The 23,707-nt window shown below is 43.2% G+C and overlaps 2 protein-coding genes across 2 annotated transcripts in view; both read right to left on the bottom strand.

The window, feature by feature from the left end:
• Positions 1–2,304: 2,304 nt before the first annotated feature.
• IFT70B (intraflagellar transport 70B) lies at positions 2,305–4,849 on the bottom strand. The gene has a single exon (XM_076342540.1). It carries the CDS (start codon positions 4,845–4,847, stop codon positions 2,847–2,849), a length of 2,001 nt encoding a protein of 666 aa, XP_076198655.1. The 5' UTR covers positions 4,848–4,849; the 3' UTR covers positions 2,305–2,846.
• Positions 4,850–12,004: 7,155 nt separating this feature from the next.
• The window catches only part of PDE11A (phosphodiesterase 11A), a 142,244-nt gene continuing 130,541 nt past the window's right edge, over positions 12,005–23,707 (bottom strand). Inside the window, exon 20 of the mRNA XM_076340748.1 lies at positions 12,005–12,166. Within this exon, the coding sequence (XP_076196863.1) occupies positions 12,005–12,166 (162 nt within the window). The remainder of the gene's footprint in view (positions 12,167–23,707) is intronic.

The following is a 23,707-nucleotide window of genomic DNA, read 5'->3' as shown; positions in this document are numbered from 1 at the left end:
AGCAGAGGAGGAAGCGCCTGTCCCAGGTCTCCTCCTGTTGTGTCTCAGCTCTGCCATTTCCCCCCCTCCTTTCAGCAGCAGAGGCCTCTCCACATTGCGGTCATGGTGTTCAGCATCACCCAGCCTGCTCAGAAACCTTGGGTTGTCTGGGTGCACAGTGTACTCTGGGCGGAAAAGCAGGTAAAAACAGAAGGAAAAGGGAAGAACGGGGAAAATGCTGCTATTGACATTTTACCCGGGGTTTTCCGGTGGGGTTTTTTGTATGTCTGATCTGTTGCAACAGGATGAAGCAAATTCCAGACACGCTGACTGCCCCCTAGCCATATTTTCTAAAACAGCCACATCTCGCACAACTCCATGTCCTTTTATGGGGACTTTTTTTCCATGGGGAGCATGGCTGTTCTCCCTTCCCACCCTGCGGCCAAGGGCCCTGTGCCTTCCTTGGAGGCTGGCAGGATCTGGGAGCATGTGCCAGAGCCGGCTGACCCTGTCACCTCCGCTTATTCGTGGTGGAGCCCTGTGTAACCACGGAAGGTGAGAAAGAGATGAAGCGCTTAGTGCAGCTAATCCTGGCTGCAGCGCCCTAATGAAAGTCACGCACCAGTTGTACGGAAACCGCTAGAGCATGTGAACATCACTGGTCAGCCATGGAAAAGTCTAAATTGCTCTCCATTAGCGGGCATTCAACATTTGCACAGGCACAAATCTGCAAAGTGAATTTTTTTTTTAAATGTCCACTGACTTTTACAGAATACGCACAATGAATATTAAATAAAGGGCTGATGTGCCCTAAGTCATTGCCCATTACTGCACTTCAGACACCATTATGTGGCGTGACTTTTAAAAACTTTTTTTTTTAAAGGTCATGCTGTTTATGCTGCATAATATATAATATAATTCCACTGTAAATTAGAAACATACTTTACAGCCTGCTGCTGTGCTTCATGGAGGTGAACAAGATTTGAAATCACAGGTCTCCTCCTTGTGGGGAAGCACTTGGGGGAAATATTTAATATCACCATAATCGGGGGCTTTATGGACTAGTAATGAGCTATGGAGGCCTCTCTAGGACTCCTTGCCGCATCTCCTGCCTGCTCTCTAGCCTCTCTAGAACATTTTCCCGTTCCTGACACTGGAGACAACTGTGTTAAATTTGAGTTTACTTTACTGTTATAGGAAGTTTTGTGTAAACTGTAATGTTACCTAACCCACAGCCGTTTCCTTTGGCTACAGAGGATATGCTCAGCCCTGACAGGTTTCTCTCCCAGCAGATAAGCAGAGTTGACTTTCTATATGTTGAAATGGTTGCAGGCCTGTTCAGTCTCTATATACACTAACTCTCTGGAAGGATTAAGTATTAAGTATTCTATTGCTTTATAATAGAGCAACTTTCAAAAATGCTGTCCTCTTTCTTTCCAGGTAAGCCACAGCACAGAAAGTGGATTTTGAGGGACATGCAGCCTGATTCCAAAATTCCCCTGTACCAGCTCTTCAGGGAGCCAGTATCAAAGGTAAGCAAATGAGTTAAAGCCGTGGATCTTTGATCCTTATTTGAAAAACTTCAGGTCGCGCATTGCTTCAGAAGGCAGAACACACAAAAAGGAGAGCAGCCGCGGGGCACAGGACCAGCCTGCATAAAAACACTGGAAGGTATTTTGATCTCACTTCGGTGAGGAACATGTAATAGGGTTGAAAAGATACGGGAAGACTGTTGAGAAAATACACTGACTGATGCCAGTGCGATGGAGATGCCAAGTAAAGGAATTAACCAAATAAACAGGGTTTCAGAGAGGTGTTAAGAGATGCGGGAACAGTAACACAAACAGGAAATTGAGAAGTGGATTTCTTCCATCTAAGGGTAGAAGTCGTAAGCCTTGCATGAAGTCAAAGTTACACGCTTTTTGAGAAATATGAAAAATAATATAATTTCACATTCACAAAGTCTCTTACCAGAGACTGATATATTCTGAGAATGGTATTTGGATTAAAGGGGCAGGCCAGGCTGCAAATGGAAGACAGCGTTACTAAGTAAGCACTTGCTACCAAACAGGTCTTCAGGGCAACAGCTGCCACTCGGATGGCGCAGGCACGGGGACTCTGGGTGTCGCAGAAGCCGAGGGGCAGCACTGGGCAGCGTCTCTGAAGCCAGTCACATCCAGTCATAACGAACTTTACTGCAAGGGTAGACCTAAACGAAAGTGCCATCCTAATATATCCTTCTTGGAATATATTCCTGGTCCCTGTATCAGGTATACAATTTGCCAGAACACTCGTGCATTATTACTGAGTTAGCAGAAGGCAATGTTAGTGTTTGCAGGGCTGATTTTTTATTATAAAGCCATTTTTTGTGTTTAAATATACTATCAACATGGTCTGTAACATTAAAAATACCTTGGAAAAAGCAGAAGAAAGAAACATTTCACACACAGGCACAAATTAGAGAATTAAAACAACTCTGTTTCTTCAATTTCTGTGCTAGAAGAGATGGATAACAAATTATTTTCAACTGTGAACCAATGAAAAGAAGCTTGATCAAAATTTCAGAAGGATAAAATATTCTATAGGTGAAAACTATGATATTCTGTAATGAAGTTCTTGGTCAACACATCTTAAGGTGTATTTAACCTGACAGATGACTGAGAACGCCTCTAGTTATTTGGTGCGTGTTAATTTCATGCAAATATTCTGTTTTCCACTGAATGCTGTTAAAATACAGGACAAAATCTTTAAAGGTAAGCAATCAAGAAACCCCCATACGACTATGGACTACCAGGGTGAGCATCACCTCACAAGCGTAAGACAAGAACAGCCACAAAGTTCTCATTTCTACTGTACAGGAACACCATTTACGCAGTCCACCCAATGATCTTATACATCAGCGCCCTCAAAAGCCTGGCTTCGTAGGTAACTGTATTTTTCCCACTGTGCATCCTCTTCTCTTCAAGGGGTTGCTCAATGACAGCTGGGATGTTTCTTCCATACAGCTCACATTGCTTCAGAAACTGAACGCACTCTTGAATAACGCTGTCCCGTAGCATGATCATGTGCTTGGACATGTTCTCCAGCAAGGACAGGAAACACCGTTTGGCATAATACCATGTATCGGTGCTCAGTTTTTTGTTATATGGCTCCAGGCTTTTAATGACCCTTGAAATACCAAAGTCATAGTTTCCCTTCACACAGTAAAGGGTACCAATGACAAGATTGACAATGCAGAGATGGTAGATATTTTTATCAGGATTATTATAGGACAGCTGCTCTTCTCCCTTCTCGATCTTCCTCATCAGTTCCTCTGCGTCTTCATTCTGGCTTGTCAGGATGTAGGAAACGCAGAGGTTAGCTAACACAATGGCACTGACGTGGAGAATGTTGTCATAGTGCTTTTTAACTATTGGCTCATAGAAGCTAATAGCCTCCTTATACTTGTTCTCTTGCATGAAGAGCACGTGAGCCACATTGAGCTTCCACACCTCGTGTTCGTTACAGAACTCCACCGATTTGCGGAAAATCTTTTCTACCATTGTGTAGTTCTTCATGTCCCAGTAGATCTTTGCCTGGGCCATCAAGACAGGTATGTATTTATCCAGAGTCTCATCATACTCATTAACTGCCTTTTTCACAGCTTCATCGTCCCAATTTTGCCTAGCTTCCTGTACCTGCTTTGTGAGTTTTCTCAGCTGCTCAGTCAGTGTCCCTGCTGAATCATCTAGCTTGTGGAAAGCCTCCTCAGGGGCAGTTTGACAAGTAATAATGGCATCCAAGAAGTTGTACAAGTAAGGTGTGAGCAGTTTGTAGGTCAGATGGGCATTCTCTGCCAGCACATCAGCTGCCAGGTCGTAGTACTGATGCTTGCAATAGAGGAGTAGCAAGTTTCCAAAAGTTTCTGGCGGACAGGGGTTCTGCAGCAGAAGAAACTGCAGTTTCTCAAACCCTTCAGTGGGCTGGTTGTCCATGTTCATTAGTGCTTGATTGTGCAGCGTGACTGGATCCAACTCCTCTTCAGCCCTCGGCGGCATATCTGTGAGCGCCTCCTGGGCCGCTTTCAGGTTGCGCAGTTGGTACTCAATGGCCGCCTTGAGGTTGAAAGCCTCCACCAGGGCCGTGCGGTGCAGGAGCAGAGTGTTGCCTACGCTGCGGACATCAATGCCCTCAGTGGTCATGCCCACGCTGAGCTCTGGGTGCTGGTGGATGCCGCGCTCTATGATATCGGAGATGTGTTTGAGGGCAGGGGCATACTGCTTGGCCGCATAGCAGCACAGCGCCATGTTGTAGGACAGCTCAGGGCAGTAACCCAACACTTGCATGGCACCGGCAAACTTGCCGCTGGCCTCTTCGTGCCGCCCCTGCCGGTACAGCAGGCAGCCCAGGATGATCTCGGCGTCAGCCCGCTCTGAGGGGTCCTCGGCTGCTCCGGGGCCGCCATCCGCAGCGGTGGCGAGCGCCTCCTCCACCAGGCTCTTGGCCGCCGGGAGGTCGCCCTGCGCATAGTGGATAGCCGCCTGGAGGCGCAGGGCCCGGCCCTGGTAGGCGGGGAGGTCCAGCAGCGGGCTGGCGGTCCGCAGGGCCTCGGCGTAGAGCCCGGCCTTGTAGAGGGCCTGCGCCTGGTAGAGCCGGTACGCGTCCAGCTCGGGGTGCAGCGCCACCAGCTGCTCGTAGCACTCGGCCGCCGCCGCGAAGTCCTGCAGCTGGTAGTGGCAGTAGCCCAGCAGGGAGAGGCCGCCCCGGGAGCGGCAGCTCTTCTGCAGCTCGCGGCTCAGCAGCGACACCGCCTCCCCGCACCGCCCGCCGCCGATCAGCCCGTAGACGACGGCCGTGTACTGCCCGTCGGGCACCGCCGCGGCCTCCATCGCCGCTGCCACGGCAACGGCCCCGCCGGAGCGGAAGCGGAAGCCGGGCCCCTCGCTGCCATGGCAACGCCTGCCGCCGGAGCGGAAGTACTCCCCGGTACTTTACCTTACTTGACGGGCGGCCGCTCCCCCGGAAGCGGAAGCGGCAGGGGCGCGCGCGGGTCACGCAGCGGGCGGTGCGACAGCCGGCTGGCCGCGGGGCAGGCCGGGAGCTGTAGTGCCCCGGGACGGAGGCGTCGGCGTGCGGGCGGCCCCGCCGCCTCCCTGCGGGGCAGGGTCCCCGGCCTCAGCGCTGAGCTCTCCTCCCTCCCCTCCGTCCTCCCGACCTCCCGCCTTCCGCTTCTCCGGCGGTTTGCTGCGGCGCCCAGCGCCGTGGCCCAGCCGGGCGCTGAAGAGCCGAGCGCGGGTGCCGGAGGGAGGGGATGGCGGCGGCCGGTGCGTCCTGGTGTCTCCAGCCGCCGTGGTGCAAATGGGAGCTGGTGCCTGGGAAAGGAACCGCGTCCTCTGTGTTTGCCTGCCATTTTCTGTTCCCTTTCGTGCTTTTATCTCCCGAGTAGTGAAACGGGCTGTTTAGTGGCGATTCACTAGGGCTGCAGCAAAATAAGGGTGGCCAGCAGGTCGAGGGAGGCGATTCTCCCCCTCTACTCCGCTCTCGTGAGACCCCACCTGGAGCACTGCGTTCAGCTCTGGGGACCCCAACATAAGAAGGACATGGGCCTGTTGGAGCGAGTCCAGAGGAGGGCCACAAAGATGATCAGAGGGCTGGAGCACCTCTCCTATGAAGGCAGGCTGAGAGACCTGGGATTGTTCAGCCTGGAGAAGAGAAGGCTCCGGGGAGACCCTATAGCAGCCTTGCAGTACCTGAAGGGGACCTACAAGAAAGCTGGAGAGGGACTTTTTACAAGGGCCTGTAGTGATAGGCCAAGGGGTAATGGCTTTAAACTGAAAGAGGGTAGATTCAGATGAGCCATAAGGAAGAAATTCTTCACTATGAGGGCAGTGAGGCACTGGAACGGGTTGCCCAGAGAAGTTGTGGATGCCCCATCCCTGGAAGTGTTCAAGGCCAGGTTGGACGGGGCTTTGAGCAACCTGGTCTAGTGGAAGGTGTCCCTGCCCGTGGCAGGGGGGTTGGAACTAGATGATCTTTAAGATCCCTTCCAGCCCAAACCATTCTATGATTCTGTGATTCCAAATCAGCTCGAACAGGCCGCTCCTCCTAAAAACACTGCCTAGACCTGAATGTTTGCCCCGTTTCAATAAGTCAGGCAGCTGGAAAGAATAAAGAGTAAAATCAAAGTGAGTTCACTGATTTTTTTTCAACTCGTTTAATTTATTTCTAAAACTTGCGTAATAGACTTTAAGTTCTCTCCAGGAGTAAATGGTAGTGCAAAAACAGGCCTTAAGCTAAACATGCAGTCTTGGAACACAGGCCAGAATTTTATTGGTGTCGTGGGCTTTTTGAACATGAAACATCCCCTTTACAGCCTATCCAGATCCAGAGTTTGTCATGGCTGATGGAAGGAAGGACGTTTGTACCTTAGCACAATCTGCCAGCTTTCCTGCAGCTTTAAAAAAGTAGAATAAATGATATCCCACTTTTCTGTAACTATTTCAACAACGTACTTGTTCTTTGGAAGGATTTTTTTTTTTCTCCCCACGGTATTTCTACTGAACAATGATACGTCCAGTATCACAGACTGTACAATCTGTGTAATTTCTGTACATGTAAATAGCTCTGTTAAAGTTGCCAGCCAAATTTGGTTTCTGGTCATTCCAGACTAATGTCAAGTGTATCCAACGAAGTTAGGTTTGCTCGCAGGAACGAGTGCTGCAAGGTCAGGTTTCAACAGTTGTATCATCTGGGCTGCTCAGTCGCATGTGTTTTCATGCTCTTCTATTTGTGTGATTCAGTAATCAATAGATGCAGCTCTGATTCATCCCGACAAGGTGTTTTCAAAGAAAAATAATAATAATTAAAAACCACAGCAAACCATTAAAATGATTTATTTTTTTTTTTAGAGAGACCAAGAAAACCAAGATGTTCATTTCAAAAACATGCTTTAAAAAGCTGAATCAGCATTGTTTGATCTACTAAAGCAAAACAATGAGGGTAATGGTCTAAAAATGCAAAAAGGAAAAGAGTGCAGAAGTCTTCAGTTACACATTTTGAAAGTATGTAGGATTCACTTGCATTAGAAAATACACACAGTATTTCTGTACGTGTCAGTTGTTTTCCATAGGCAAAGGTTCAAAGCTTATAATGGTATTCCCCACACACCTGTAAGATGCAGTGGCCAAGATGCTTATAAATTGGTAATTAAATACAAAGTAATCCAAGAACAAAAAGGTAACAAGCAATACACAGTATGTAATCCAATACTGGCACATTCAAGTGATGGAAATCTCTGGAGTCTCTCATTTCAGCTGATTTATACCTCCCACTTCATTGTTATGTTAGAAACCATTCACATGATTTTACTCTTAAAAATCTTCCGTTTCTTTGACAAAGCCAATAAAAAACCTTCTTGCTCTACGTTTTCTTGCCCAGAACACTCTAAGCATTGGAAGTGTCTGTTAATATGTTTTACATAACCTTGAAATAAACCTGTTCTAAAATTTCACTCAATGGAAAAACAATCTATCAGTAACTAAAATTGTTTTAATTTTATGAAGGGAAAATAAATATATGGCCTGTAGACTGAAACACTCCTATTTTTCTACCAGGATTAATTCTTCTAAATATTACACATGAGATTAGGCACTGCTGGTTGCAGTTTTCAAAAATAGTTTGTGAGTACTAGTATTGGCTTTGTTGATAACTACAGGCACATTATGAGATTGCAGTGCACTCTAAGAAGGAGCAATTGGCAAGGTCACCAGTCTAGAAAAAAATGCAGCTGCTGTACCAAGGACACCATCTGAAGGAATACCTGAGCTAAAATGAAACACATGCGTCTACTCTACAGCTATTTTCTGCAGGGCACAAAACATACGAGTGACCTTGTCAGCAAGATCCCTGGCCCTGCAGATAGCAGGGGCTGGCTGTGACAGAGCTGCATGGGGAGTTCAGTGTTAATTGCCGCATGAGACATCCAGTTTAAACTTCTGTGAGCTACTGCTGCCTAACCTTGTAAGTGTGATTCTGCTTTGGAGCAAGAACAAAACCGTGTCCCGACAGAAGCTGATGTCTACATCTCAATCACGTTCTGTTGAAGCTGTTCTGTTTTGCCTGTAGGTCCCAGGCTGGGAGAAAGGCAAAATGACGGGGCACTTTCTGGGGAAATTGTCTGATTTGACTATTTGAACTATGGCCAAAGACACCTCTTGGACGTCTCGTTCTCAGGCGGTGGGAAACCCTTCTTCTGTCTGAGCCACAGGAGAGCCTCTACCACAGATGCTCCTCGCCTTGAACAGTGCTTGGTTTTCTGGTGAGGTCACAGTGTTGTGTTGCGCTTTAATCTGGGAGGATGCACATATGAACCCCTCCTGAGCTCTTCCACCAAAGCCAGTCTGCTCTGTGCATCTCCCAGGCGTGAAGCAGATAATTGGGGCTGTACCCCGCAGCCATCCCATCTTCCTGCTGGGCACATGTAAAGGGCTTTGGCAGGAGGGCAGGAGACAAGCCCACCCTTGTGACTCCCCACAGTCTGGTGGGACAGGTGCACCTGCAGTTCGAAAGCCTGCTCCAAACCAAGTAGGAGTTGAACGCCAGGCTCCTTCTGATTACCCTACACAATGTTAGCAGTTCTGCTTTTTTTTTTTGGTAAGGAAAGGTTGATTTTGGTAAGGGGTCTCACAGATGGGAATGCTGAGTGGAATTACTGTGTGGCCTGAACTACCTTTGAGGATGGGGATGAAGACACACAGGTCTTCTCCTGAGCATTTTCTGCTAATAAAGTGAGGGCCGCTGGCAGACGCCTGTGAGACCTCATGGCGTGTAACACATGAGACAGGAAACCCGACTGAATTCAGGCTGCGGTTAGCACTAGTCAGGAGGACACCTAGAAAAAAAGGTATTGCAGTTGAACCAGCTCGAAGCACCTTCGGGGGAGAATGAAGCCCGTGTGACCCTATGGATGGTCCATGTGCTCACCACATTTTAGCACTGGAATTGTAAATGCTAGAGCCCTCATTCAAGGCAACGTTTCTGCTAACAGCCAGGGCAAATAAGTGAGGACTCTCCTATTGCTGAGGCAGACTAGTGTGCATTGGGGCATCTCCATGGAAAGGCCAAGCAGCGCTTTACTACCACTGTCCTGGGGTAACGGTGGGGTCTCCGTCCTCTTCTCACATGCCCTTTAATTTGTCCTCACCTCTTGTGGACCTGTGTTTTATACGCAATCGCAGAACTAAGCTGATTTCAATGGGGTTTGAGCTTTGCTTGTGCAGTGGGCAGGGAAACAAGTAAAAGATGGAGAATTCCAGTTTAATATCCTACACAGGCATCTCTCCTGTGCACATCTTGGAAGAGTTTGGCAAAACTGACTGAAGTACTGGGAAAATGTTTCCCTATCTGAAATAATGAAAAGCAAATACAATTTCTCTCTGTCAAGCTTGTAAGCGCTAGCTAAAAAGTGTTTTCCACCATCTAAAAATATGAGGAACTTGGAATGTATTTCTTTACTGTACTGCGTACTTCCACAAAGAATCTTCTTTTTCTCTCAAAAATGCAAATCTTTTGTGGGTTCCTAAGCTGAGTGTTAAAAAAAATTATTATAAGATTTTAATTTATTTTTTAAGATTGAGCTATAGCACTTTCAGAGACCAAATGCTGTTCTGAGATGCACTACTGGTTTCAGTAGGGTTGCTTCGTTTTGCCTGAGAACAATTTGATAAAGATCTAGCCGTGCTCTCTCATTTTCTTCCTTGTGATGGAGGAACAGAACCATAACATTAGTCAGCAGTTTCTGAATTTTGACCCACAATAGCAAAGATACCGAAAGACAGGAGAAATAGATGGAGGCAATTACAAACAGTCACTTGATTGATGGTTGACATTGTTAGAGCTTCAGCTGTATGTCAGGTTGCGGTGGTGCTGAATCCCCATCCCTGCCAGTGGGTGTTGCCATGGGCAACAGCGCACTGAAGCCAATAAAATGAGAGGAAATGAGGGGAGACTCAACCTTGGGGGGAGCTGTAGGGTATGCGCTATAAATTACGTTATACTTAGCAAGATGCAATATCAAAATTCAGGAAAGCTGTGTGTACCTGCCAGCAGCACTATGTCAGTTCCTAGTATCTGTTTCTCCCATAAAGTACGTCTTACAAGTTTTGTATGGCTTGCTGCTTACTATCCTGCATCTGTCTTTATTCAGGGAAGAAAGAAGTGGTAAAATAATAGCAGAAACATTTCCATTTGGTGCATGTTTTCACTGCTGTGCAGTCTGCATTTCTGCTCCTTCCCTGCTTCTTTCTGCTAGAGAAAGTGATGTGGTTCAGTTGCGTAATAACAGATTGGCTTGCAACAGTACTGAAATTTCCAGCTATTCTCCTAGACACATGATTAGTAGCACAGAGGGTTTTTGTTTTGTTGTGTTTTTTTTAAAGAAGTGATCAGCAGATTTGTTGTTTCTGTTTGATTGTCAGACAGATGTAGTCAGCTTTTCAAAGGCGCTAACGACTCACTTTCCTTAGAAAGGAGGAAAGCTCTTTTTAGCATCTGGTCAGCTGGGCCAGGTTCTGATTTCCATTAAGTTGGTGCCAGTTCAAGGTAATTCCACTGAAGTAAGTGGAGTTTGGCACAGGTGTAAAACTAAAAATTCAGCTGTATTTTCTGCTGCCAGACAACCCTATATTTAGAATCCCATTTTTCATGGAGTACAAAGGCTTTTTTTCCCTATGAATGGGAACTTGTAAGCACTGCAACATGATCCCTCTTGTGTCCGGTCATGCAGCAGAGAAAGCACCCTCAAATCATAGATCACAGTTTCGCTACACTAGTGATCTTTGCACTAATGGAAAGAGACCAACTTTCAGGTAATACCGGTGTTATCACACAGAACTAGACACGATTGGTTTTGTTTGAATCATGTTTGATTAGATTTTTATGAACACCTCCACCACGGACGTCTACATCTCAGCCTTGACTAGTGGTGTGCTAGCTGTAATAACAGCATCTCAAAATTGTACTGAAAGAACTGCAAGAGAAGTAAGAGGTAGTCAGTCCAGTATGATGATATTCTTCCTCTCCACCATTTCAAAATACTAATTTCAACTGGAAATTATACTAGAAAGGCTTATCCGTGGTCCACTTTTCAATGTAATATAAACCTGAAGCACAAGGCAACAGATTTCCTTTTTTATTTGTATTCTATTTTCATTAAAGCCCATTAATCTTTTCCTTAGGGGACACTCTAATTTAAAAAAAAATGAATGTGTTAAAAGAGCATTTTTTAAAAGAAAAAAAAAAACCCACCTCTAAAATTACCATGCAATATTTTGCCTTTATGCAAACTTCCCCTTGCTGAGAAATTTACGGCATTGTTAATATGAATTTCTCAGGGAAGCAGGGATAGGTTGGTGTTTTTAAAGATAATAAAGTTTGTTTTTAAATGTAGCAAAGGTAGGCAATTCTAAAGGCCCTGATCAATCACTAAGAAGCTTTGTTGTAAAAAAATACTTCTTTAGAATACAAAGCAGGCTTTTCAGAACATTCAGGCATAAAAGAGGAGGGAAGAGTGAGAGAGGAACATCACAAAAGCAGGCATAATTGATTCATAACATGTACCGAAGAGATGCAAAACAACAATGTAATTACATACTAATTCTGTTTTCCTGCAGCTCCTTGCATATGAATTGACCAGCTTGCATCCCACTTCTGCTGTGTATTATTAATTTTATTAAGCTGTAAGTTCTTATATTTCAGTCTGTTGTCAGCTTTACAGATTTTTACAGCAGCAGTTGAAATGTAGTGGAGCTGAATGAATGCTTCTTGTGCTAAGTCTTCCGTGTCACTCCAGATACCAGCGCAATCTCACCGCAGGCCTTCCTTTCAGTCCCACTAAGCCTCCCAGTAAAAGCAAACTATGCTGCCATCAAGATAATATCCAGTCAATTAAGCATGTCTGTGAAAGCATTTCTTAAAAAAATGGTGGGCCTAAGCTTACGAAAGCCTTTTGGACAGCTCTTACCATAAAGCGACACTGACGTTTGCAGGCTTAATTTATGTCTTTGAGAGACATGGTAAAGCTAGAGGAAAAGGAGGACAAGGATGCTGCCTGAGAAGGAAGTCTTTTTTGGTGCAGCTCCTCCCATTTACCTCTATTTACTGCCACGGAGTCCAGCATAGGCTTCAGTTTCACATTCAGCTTCACTAGACACTGGAAGAAGATGTTAAAAAAAAAGAGGGTGAGAGAAAAAATACTGAGAGCATTTCCACTCCTCTGATGGACAGTCCAGGGAGTAACAGGGTAAAAAGAGTTTAATATGCACCATGCCCCTACCCTCCTTGCCCCCAGCTGTAAACTCCTGTGTAGGTAAAGCTTGTTGTTCCCATTGAGATCTCTTTATCTTACTTGTTTTACCTGAGGCTTTAAGTAAGCCACCAAAAATGTCAAAAAAGCACATAAGGTAGCAGAATTGCTGCTCAACTAGTTTAGCTTTGTAATCCTTAAAGATAGTCCTTTTGAGCCATCCCCCAGGTGCCTGTGTCTATCTGGTTGCTGGCATCTATGAGCAGGAGGTCCACTGGTTGGATGATGAGTTGCACAAAGCTGAAATAACTTTCAGATTCTCCCTAGTGCTAGATTCTTGCTTTCTATAGATGAGTAAACCACAACAGTACTGTGCTTTCCAAAGCTGGCAAAAAATCCATTTCTCTGTGCTCAAAATAAAGAAAAAATGAGTTTTCTTTTTAGATTGCACTGCAATCACCTATTTTGTACATACCCAATCCAAAGCTCACAGAAGCCAGTAAGAATCTTTTATCTGGTTTCAGCTGGCTTCGAATCAGCCCCAAAATTATATAATCTCTGCACACCTTTGCTAGACGTTTATTTTACCTTCCCCTTTAGTATCAAATATTTATGCGGAAAGACCACAAGTGCTTCACTTCGTTTTGTCCCTACATTAAAGAGAGGCAGAACCTCATTAACAGCAGCAACCTGGGTGTGAAGAAAGGGTTAACCAATTACCTCCAAAGCGGTCATGTAATGTGCTCTTTCAGGACAGAGGACTATTACTCTTTTGCAGCTTTTTTGATTAGCAAGAAGTGGGTTTTGCTGAGAGTTGAGTATCATGCTTTCTCTGATAGCATGGAAACTACGTATTTGTCATTTGAAATAAAGGGTTGGTGCAAGGAAAAAAAACGACAGAAGACAGCAAAAGTTCTTCTAAAAGTGCAGAAAATTATTAAGGAAAAGAAAGGAAAGGGGACGCAGGTACCTTTACAGTTGATCATTTTCATTATTTGCTTTAAATAGCAGGGTTAACAGCAACCACTTTAAATGGTCCCCAGAGCTCAGACACCACTAAAGAACTGGATATTTTTATAGCTAGTCTGCAAGCCGTGGGAGCTTGGTTAGCTACTGAAGTAAGTCTTGGTAGATTTTAATTGTGCTATTATATGATAATTAAGGGTTAATGGCCTGATTTTAAGATGTGCTGAAAACTTGCAATTTCAGTTGTCTTCAGTAGGAAATATGAATGCTCAGCACTTCTGAAAAATCATGCCATGAGTAAGTAGCTGATCTGTGTGGAACTTGAAGCAAATCCGCTTGAAATTATTTCCTTAGAATATGGCACAGACTGGGCAGATAATTTTGCAACCTTGGGCCTGGGGTAAGAGGCAGAGTTTACTGCAGTCTCTGCCACACATAGTATTGTGTGCTGGTGACATTTGATAGAACGGACGTGGATTTATAATATTTCCATCACCATGCCTCAGAGCTCCCCATTTTAGCTCTTTATTTTAGACCATTGTGCATTCCTCAAACCTGATTTGGCAGAGTCCAAAACAGAGGGGGAGTAATACATCACAAACACCTGAAAATACCTGAAAAGCTCACTGCTGTTATCATTAGCACCTGCGTTACCACTACCAACTCTGCGTCTAGAGGTAGCACATTAGATACGCAACTCTTGACAGCAACTTAGCAGATCCTTTCTGTGCAAAGCCAGCGTCCATCCACTGGCAGTTAAGCTTGCTGGTATTTCTTAAATCTCGAAAAAGTTTTCGTGAAGTATTTTTCCAATATACAATTTAGATTTAAAAACCAAAAATAATCAGTGTGTTTCAAATGTCTCTAAGCGCAAAGACGGCATTCCACATTCACACCCGGTCAGCCCCAGGATCTGTGAGCAGAAAATGCAGCACAGTCTGTTCCCATCATAAATGCTATACCAGCAACCTATACCTGCTACAGGCAACGCAGAGGAGAAGGAGCTCATTGGGACAGTGGACTTTGTCTCAGTGTGGCTGTGCAGCTCTAGGCTATGTCTGTGTCCTTCCTGTACTTTTTTTTTTGCCAAGACTGACCACAAGACTGTGATGTTTTCAATCCTAGTGCCAGGGAGCAAACGCAGAGGCCTGGGCATGACCTACTGCTGTGCCCATCCCTCCAGGCCTAGGCAGGCGCCACGCTTTTATGGTAGGAGACAGCCCTCTCACGTACAGTGCCAGGAGGATTGTGAGTGCTCGAGCTGCTTAGATCAATCAGCTTTGCGTCTGCTACAGCAGAGACCAGAAGCCCAAGTAGATTGGGAATGGATTCAAGAAGCACCCACACAGTTCAACAGCAATCACTGTATCTTATGAGCTGTAAACACATTTTAAATCCAAAAGTAAAATACATATATTTCTAAGAAATATATACCTAAGTGTGTATTACAGAGTCTAATAACCCAGGTGCAACAGAGGTTACCAGGTAAATAACAAGAATGGTTAACTAATAACATTAACTTTGACAAAATAAATTGAGTATTTAAGAAAGAATAAACCATGTCTTTAATATTCAGTTTTACAATAGCACAAACAATTAATTCTATTGAAAACTTATAAAATACATAGTGTAATTTTAAGAAACTTTATTTTGTTACACATTAGTTCAGATTAGGGATACTCGGCAGTGCAGATTTTGCACTTGGTCTATAAAACGTTTTTATTCAGACATTGATTTGATGTTTAAACAGTGCTTCTGTATTTAGTGTCCTTTCACTTTGGGACTCTTTCATTCCGATCTAGTCTTTTAATTAAACCAACTACTATAATTCCTATGGAAATTAGCTTTTATTTTATTTCTTCCAGCTACCAAAGCATTTCAGTAGGATTTTTCTGATACAAAGTACATAAATTGGATTTTATTTCTGCTTGAGCTGTAATTAAAAACTCATTTGATTACTGTATATCTGGCTCTGTTTTAATTATTAAACTCCAGTTATCAATTTTCTTTTATGAAGCTTCTGGGAAATTATCTCAAAAGCAACACATTTCTCTCCCTTCTGGCAGGCTCTCGACCATTTACTGAATTACATTCATAGCACCTGTTCCTGATCCGGATTAAACCACCAATTTATTCCCAAACCTATTTAAGTTTATTTGGCTGTAGCCTAGTCAGGGTTTTCTACCTCCTGGCTGCACTTTTTACTTTCCATTTTATTGCATGAAACCCCCTTGATGTACTGCTTCTCCAGGCCGCTATTTTTGATGCATGCCTCTTACGAACAGCTTTGCTAGTGATCTGTCTAATTTGGTATCCAGCTTCTTAACACTCAATTTATTATTTGCTTTAGTAGGAAGACGCTTGGTCTTCAACAGCTGTCTGACATGGGACACCAGCACATAAAGTCATAGCTCCAGAAACGCCCTTTTTCCTCATCCCTCCTCGGTGCAGCAGGCGGGCTGTGAGCTGGCGGGCAGCCAGCTGGGCACGGGGAGGGGGTGAGGGAAGCCCTGCCTGGGGGAGTTCCAGTCTCTCCGCCTGGGACCTCGGTGCCCGCTTGCAGTCCTTCCACTGCAATGCAGCTGCCTTGCTACACGGCAGTAGGTACAGGATTGGTGACCCTTCCCATTTTATCCCCTTTGCTGTAAAAGCTGTTCTTAATCGCAGAGTGATAAAGCGTGCTGGAAGAGCGGTCATGCTGGTGGCCGTGTGCTCCGGCGTTAGGAAAAGCCAGATAGGTTTGCAGCTCCCTTCTGCATCCATGTATTACCTCAGATGTGTGACTAAGCTGTTTCTCAGAACGTTACTGTACAGCACTGACTTTTTCTTACCACCTTCAATAATGTAGGTATCTTTTGTTACTATGTACTGCTCTGTCCACAGCATACTTTTACAAGGTATAGCTCCTCTTACATCTAAGCTCCTCCAGTACAAGAAAAGGTTAAAGGCACTTCAGCAATACATTGTGTGCACCTGGGAGGGGGCAGAGCTGCCTGAAGGGAGAGCTCAAAAGGGGGAGAGCGTGACATAGGAAGTTATTTATGGGAGAAGGGAGGGAGCAGAGAGTGTTTTTTCTAGGGTATAGAGATGTATTTCTTAGGTATATTTTGCTAGATAAAGCATAGAAAATGCAGAAATAGTAGAAGTAGCAACAAACCTCTTCGGGGAGAGGGCGATGGGTAGCAGTGGAGGCATCTGCCTCCTGGGTTGAAGGGGGGTGGTGGGGGAGAGGACTTCATCTGCCACATCACCTTCATCTCTGGGAAAGGATGTTATCTGAAGCAGCCAAGATGCAGCACAGATGTGGCCAGAGTCTAAACTATTGCTAAAGCAAATACAACATTTTGTTGTATCCTAAGACTAATACCAAATCCTTTTAAGGAGGAGCACGATATGCCCTAACTTACAAACACTGCAGAACCTTCAGAGTATATACTTTTTTTTCTTCCCCCCCCCCCCCCCCCGGAGATTCTCATCCAAATATTGACCAGTTCTGACCTTGCTTAACTTATGAGCTTTGACAAGCTCACGGAAGTATGGTTGTGGGTCTAATATTTGTAAAGTGAGTTTATGGAGTAAGACCATATAAATTCATTTTTATGACTGAGCACATATCAAAAAGTTATAGGTCTCAGTGTTCACTCTACTTGGAACCCGGTGGTTTCTAATGAATCACTTTTATTATGTAGGCAGTTTCTGAGTTAGAAGGGAGGACTAGTGACCGAGAAGCCATAGGGATAAATTCAGACCTGGTGTAAGCATATGAAGCATTGCTGAAGTCAAGAGAGTCGTGACCAGTTACAACAAAGCTGAATTGGACTCCTGAGTTTTGCTGAAGTGGCTTTCACATGAGAATACATAGGCCAAAGGTGAGCCATCTATCTGAAAGTCCTTGAACTTCAGATTAGTTCAGATAAAAGGGAACCTGTACTGCAGTCAGCCACAGATTTGATCTTCATAATACAAATACTTGATGGCCAAAAGTATTTCTGTATATATGCCTGTGTATTAAAAACAAAAAGACTGCTAAAATTCTACGTTCTATAGGTAGAATACAGAAGATAAAGCGATACAGAGAAGATACAGGGATTAACTTCTATGAACTTTTGACTGTGTGCATATATAGATTAATTATTTGCCCTACTGATTCAGGGACATATTTAATCATTATGTTCCAGAAAAAATTACTGTATTTGGGAGGAGGCTGAGTTCATGAAAAAAAAAAATTACTGCAATCTCCTCATAGTTGAAGGGAACTTTGTTTATTCCTTCTAGGGCTTACTGAGGAGGGGTCCAGATCGTCAAGTACATAATGCATCAGTGCATTACTTTTGCATTTCTGCCAGGGAATTTTTTTCTGATGCCTAAAAATGTAATTAGATGAAATAAATATACTACTAACTCCCCTGACAGAAAACAGGGGTTTCTTTTATCTTCTCTATAGAAATTTTTAGCAGTGTGGAAGGAAGCTAATTGTGACTGGAAAGGGATCTAATACATGCACAAGTGTTCAGCTCTTCTGCTATGAATTAGGGCTATGTTTCTTTTTGGTGATGGTACACTAGCAAGAATAACGCTGCACTCCTTTGTAAGTAAACATGCATACTATAGAGGGATGATTATAAAGTAAGATTCTCCACTGGTGAAATGTGCCAGGTACTTCAGGGAGGAAAATATGTACATTTGGCTCCTGGTAGCCAAATGTGCTCTGACCAGTATCAAGCATGCTATGCACTCAAAGGGAAAGAGTAATACCGAAGGACTGGGTACCTATTGAAGTAGCTCAACTGATGTGTTGCTATAGCTGCAAATGATTCATCTGTTCATAATAATTTCATGAAACCAAGGGTTTGCTCAGAAGAGTTATTACTTCATAAACAACGTCTTATTTTGCTCTGCTGTTTATGGTTTTGATTCTATGTCTGTAGCATGCAAGAGACAGAATGTTTCTAACTCTCTTCCTTTCAACATTTTAACCAAGCAGCTGATCAATGTCTTCTGCCTTGCTACTAAATGGATTTTGAAAAACTCTTCAAACCGTATCAGTCTCATATCCTTATTTAGTTCTTTGAATTTGCCCTCAGCTGGGAATTCTGCAGGCAACTGTGATTCTGTTGTGTTAAACACTTACTTGAAGTGTTTCATCCATCATCATTTCTAGTCCTTTTCTGATGCAATGTAGTTTGTGCTTTGTCTTTCTTGAAAACTGAATGGCTGTTAAATTATCCATTTATCTTCTTTCAGATTTGCTGTACAATTTGAGTTCCCTCTATTGGCTGTCTCTTCTACCTTAGCTGCCAACTTTTCAATCTACTTCCTCAGATCTTTATATACATTTCCATACATGACTGCACGTCCTTCGCAACACATTGGGCAGATAATTCTAAATGAGACAGCAACAGAAATTGTAGTATTATGAATTATTCACTTTTTCTTACAGATCAGGCTGAAAGCCTTTAGTGAAGCTTAGCTTCACTAAAGTCAATGGCAAATGTTGGTTTTTCTGTCCTCTCCCAAATATCTTTGTTGATGACCTGCCCTTTCAGTTGAGACCTTTTTGGCATAAGATGACTATCGGAGAAGTAAGTTGAAGTACTCTTGTTTGAAGGGAAAAAATACTTGTTTTTGCTGTGCCTTCTTCTAAGCGATTTGGGAAAACTTGTAAATTCCTAAAATTGTTGATAGTAATACAATGTTTCATCAATAATCTCACCAAATTACAAAAATCCTAGCAAAAATAATGTTCTGTTAATTTCCAAAAGCAAAATGAATCCCTCCCTGCTCTCAGGAAACAAAAAAAGAGGATCAGGATCTTTGTGCCCATTGTAAAAAGGTGTTCGAGTTACTCATATACACAAAAATCCTTGCTCTGAAACCACCAAAACTATGCCCCTTCCATATTACACTGTGAAATAGTGACTGACTTAGAAGGAAATTGCAAATAAAAGCATTCTTTCTTCTTTTCCTGGTTTTTCTTTATTGTATAGCTCTTCTTCACCTTTTCTCTCGACGAGTACAAAAGGAGCAGAAAAAACCATGCCCGTAGGTTAAGGGCATGAGGTAAGAAAAGGTAAGAAAAACAGTTTGCGGACGCTTATTCCATTATTGGAAGTTGCAATACAGTCAAAGTATCTGAGTTTTCTGAAAGTTCAAGAGAATTCATTCTGGGTGGCCTCATTTAGGTTCATCAATAGTAGACAAGCAACAAGGCAACAAAAGTGCTGAACCTAGTTGAGTTCCTATCTCAAGGCTACAGAAAGATCCTTCTGCAGTGCCAAAATCTCCTCTCTCTGGGACAAACCCTTATTCCTAATGTAATCCTTAGCTACCAACTCCCCCCAGCACTGGCATTTGGCCTGATTAAGTTTCCTCTGAAGCAAATTTCTTACAAACACAGCAGAATATGTTGCACCTGCTCTTCCTTGGATAATATTACCCCCTGGATTTCAACACAAAGTGAGACTAATTTGATCTGCCAACGTCTGTGCAGCCTCAGTCCATGGTGTATCACGTAACTGCATCCTGAGCCTATCTGCCTTACTAATCCTTGTCAGCCAGGCAGTCCCAGGAAGCACAGATGCATTATCTCTCACTCTCTGTGTCCAAATCAAATGTCAGAAATAAGCCCTGCCAAAAGCGTGCATCTTTATGGTATTCTTTAGGATCTATTGAAAGTTATCCTCCTCTTCCCTCAATGTGCTACAAAGGAAAAGCTGATTTCAATGGGAATCACACAGAGCTGATCAAATTGCTTCCTGTGAACACATTTTTTCCGAATAGCTTAGTCCTGATTCCCCTTTTTGTTTTTTTGCTTAAAACACTTTTCAACAACTTGCGACCGTATTTCAGGGAATGTCTGTATGTTGCTCACGGTGAACAGCTCGCTACCTAGTGCTATCCCTGCCCCCTGACTAGTTGCAAACTTAAAATAGAACAGCAGTGCTCTGACTTTTGCAGCAACCACCCCAGGTATGGGTGAATGGTGGGTACAGTAAGCCACTTCCAAAATGTTCATACGGATAAACTATTCCTCATTAAATAATTTTAAAAGTTTTTCAGCTCTGACTGTGTAGAGAGGACAGAAGCATCTGAAGGAAAACATCATTGTTTTGGCTGCATCCAGTGACTTTTGCCTGAGTAAGGACTAAGCCATCCCATACAGTCCCTTCTAGGCAAGCAGGACTTCTAGAGGAGCGGTCCAAACCCTGAATTTCTTATAAATATTTCCTTATACAAAATTGTCATCGAAGGAATGAGGGAAAGGAATAGAAGTGGTAACTGAGGAAGGGCTGCATCAGGACATAGCAGTGTAAGCATGATTCTTAAAGCATACCTTTTCCTCCTTCTCTGCAAAGGAATATTAAAAGATTCATCTGCCTTATAATTGTAACTAGAGTACACACTTTGTAAAAAAAATCACTGTGTGTGCATATCCTCTTGCAATTCAGGTGTCAAACTCAACTCTTGAACTGGAGAAGTTAAAGCACAGAGGTAGCCATGATGGTTGGAGATTTCTGTGTATTTTTTCTATGCTTTGTAGAGGCTCTACCGTTTATGATAACCTGTGCATTTAACGTATGCTTACAAGCAGAATAGATGCTTTTGCAGCTACATCATCATACTCTAAAGATAGATTTAATTACAAGGCCAGACATTATCTTCTGTAGGAAGACAGGCATATCAGAGCTCTTGGAGTCGTAGACAGAGTGATTAGATTTCTTTCTAAGTACGTCAAACAATGTGATAAAGAAGGACTCTGTCCCTCCACATTCCGTTCAAAACATTTAAAGTACTTGCTAGGCTAAACATAACTGTTTCTACTCTTTCCAGATTCCCCCTAGAATCTTAGATGAAGTAATGCAAATTCACTTCTGTAGATACTATTATGTGTTTAATGCTCTCAATACCCAAGAAAATCTTGAATAGCACTAAAAATAGCACTAAAATGGAGCAGTTCAATGGAGCACCAAGGTAGAGGTGAGCAGGGCAATCTCAGGCACGCATAAGTTGCAAAAGCCATGAGCTTCTTTATCTTCCACAAAGACATCTCCCTTAAATTTAAATAGCTGCTGTCATCGTCACTGACTACCTGACTATGTATTTATCTGCCCAGAAGCAGAGTGCACGGCCTTTGGCCCTGCTATTCATAGCGTTACTGTCTCTGCCTAACAATGCTGTGAACAGAGCTGGGCTTCTGTTAGCATCTTTTGTTTGATGGGAATCGCTGAAGCTTTGATGTTGTTTGTGAGAAAAATAATGATTAAAAAGAGTAAGATCTTCACTCTCCCACTCTGTCTGCTCCCCACAGAGAAATCTAATCTGAGTTGGGAAAAATCTGTGACTGATCCTATCTTAGGTACACACAAACCACAGAATCCAGGAGAGAAATCTGTTAGTGTTGAAACTCCTAGCATCTCTTTACTGGAGAGTCAGAGAGGTAATTTGTCTTAACGATCAAAATTCTGTTTCCTGTTACATGAACATATATGTCCAAATAGGTACATAATACTTTCTCTGTGTGGTGAACACAGCTGTCAGTGTAGCCATAGTGCTTTATTTTCAGCGGGATGTCTTAGATTTTCTGCTTTAGTTGCATGTGCTTTGCCTTTATAGAATATTCTACCAAAAAGAAGGGGATGATTACTTCATACTGAAGCTACATTAGTAGATTTGAAATGCTCTACAGTTCCAAAAATTGTGTTTTTCTATAAATTATTATTCTAATAAGCTTGTTTCTCATCTCTACTGATGAACTCTTCTCTTGCTGTCATTTTTGAATGAAGAGCAAATGCAGTAAAGTGTGACTAAAGCCCCTAAAATCAGAGCTTCAGAGTAAATGGGTGGCTGTTCTGCTACTCAAGGCAAAAACTCCACTGTCACATAAAAATACTCTGATCAGTGATCACTACAGTAACAAAAAAGTAAATTCAATAAAATTATAATGTCCCAAGTGTAATAAAAAGCAACGAACAAAAAAAATTGGGAAGCTTTTATCTTCACAAACCTTTGATCCACAGTGTGAAGGAAACAGATTTGATTACTAAGGTATTTTGAAATTGGAGGTAGCTTGATTCCCACATTGAGCAGCAGATGTAGGAGAGAGCAAGGGAGCAGAGCCATGGCTTACCTTGTGCCAAGAGCAGAGTCAGGCTTACAGAGCAAACACAAAAAAGTTTTGCATTTAGACACTTGGATATGGGAAATCTAGCTATGTATAATTCCTCATTTTTTTTTATATCTCCAGCTATCATTATATATCTATATTTAGCTTCAAGCTCCACATTAGCTTATGATGTAGCATGTTTTGTATATCTTTAACCTTCTTTCTTCCGGGTCAGATGGGCATTCCAAGGGGCAGTCAAACAGGATTACTAATGGAAGGTGCACAGATCTTGAGGATTTGCTAGTCACCTGTAAACCTTCTCACAAAAAGGGGCCAAACTCAGAAAACAGTTCCAGCCAGGTAAGCAGAGGCACGTGATACACATCCCCCAATAAAGGAGATTTCATTATCTTTTACTTGGAAGAAGAACTGCACCTCAAAGGGGGTTTTCTTGAGCTACCTTAAGGAAATGCAGCGAGCAGAGCAGATGCATAAGGAGGAAGTGGAGCCAAATCTCCCCAGAAGACTGATCAAGTCCCAAAGAATGTTTCAGAACAGAAAAAAAAAATAAAGCTAGGAAGGCCGCAAGTCTCTAAAATGCTCTGCAAAGTTTATATACTGTTTTAAGTATGAAACATTCCTCGTGGGCACTCTGGCATGTAGCCTAACTCATAAGCTTCGACTGTGGAGAAGATATGGTTTGTTATAGTACTGTCAGTGGCACTGGGGTGGTGTCAGACCACTCCTGGAAGTTTCGGCTGTGAAGTTCCTTCCGCATTGCATACTTCAGACATCCGCAGCTGCCAAGAATAGCCCACTCTTGGGAACTACTGTGAGCAAAGAAAATTTCAGGGGGTTCTGCTGATCTCCTGTCTGACTTTAATGGGAGTTGCCAGCATTCACTGGTTGCTGGGACCATCTCTACTGCGTGGGTGTCAAATAAAACAGAGCACAGCATTAGGTCCTGCTGTAGCAACTGCGTTGGTATGGACGCACGCATTCCTCACAGAGGTCCCTTCAGGGCTCTGGATGCTAGGATCTGCGCACATGGATTCAGGACTTCTAATCACTAGCATGGAAAAAATTACATGCGAAAGCCTTGATTTTGTTCTCTACGGCTTAATGTTGTAATTTTGGTATCACAATGTGTCAAATGTTTATGTCAAACATACGGTTTTTATAAGCACTATGCTAGTGAGCTATATAAGTACCGCTAAGATTTTACTAATTTGTCAGCTGCCACTCTGCCTCTTTATGTTGCATTTGTAATGATGTAACCCATTCTATCCCCACATGCAGTCCCTACAACGTATTACAATGGCTAGAATTTTAAAGAATGTATTTGGAAAGAAAAAGAAATCTAGGACTTGGCCATAGTT

This window comes from Aptenodytes patagonicus, chromosome 6 (assembly GCF_965638725.1).
Source record: "Aptenodytes patagonicus chromosome 6, bAptPat1.pri.cur, whole genome shotgun sequence".
Lineage (NCBI taxonomy): Eukaryota > Metazoa > Chordata > Aves > Sphenisciformes > Spheniscidae > Aptenodytes > Aptenodytes patagonicus.
The sequence above is the reverse complement of the archived record's forward strand: the minus strand, read 5'-3'. Positions and strand labels throughout refer to the sequence as shown.

Excerpts from the sequence above, each read along its gene's own strand:
- IFT70B (XM_076342540.1), bottom strand. The coding sequence starts at position 4,847 with ATGGAGGCCGCGGCGGTGCCCGACGGGCAGTACACGGCCGTCGTCTAC.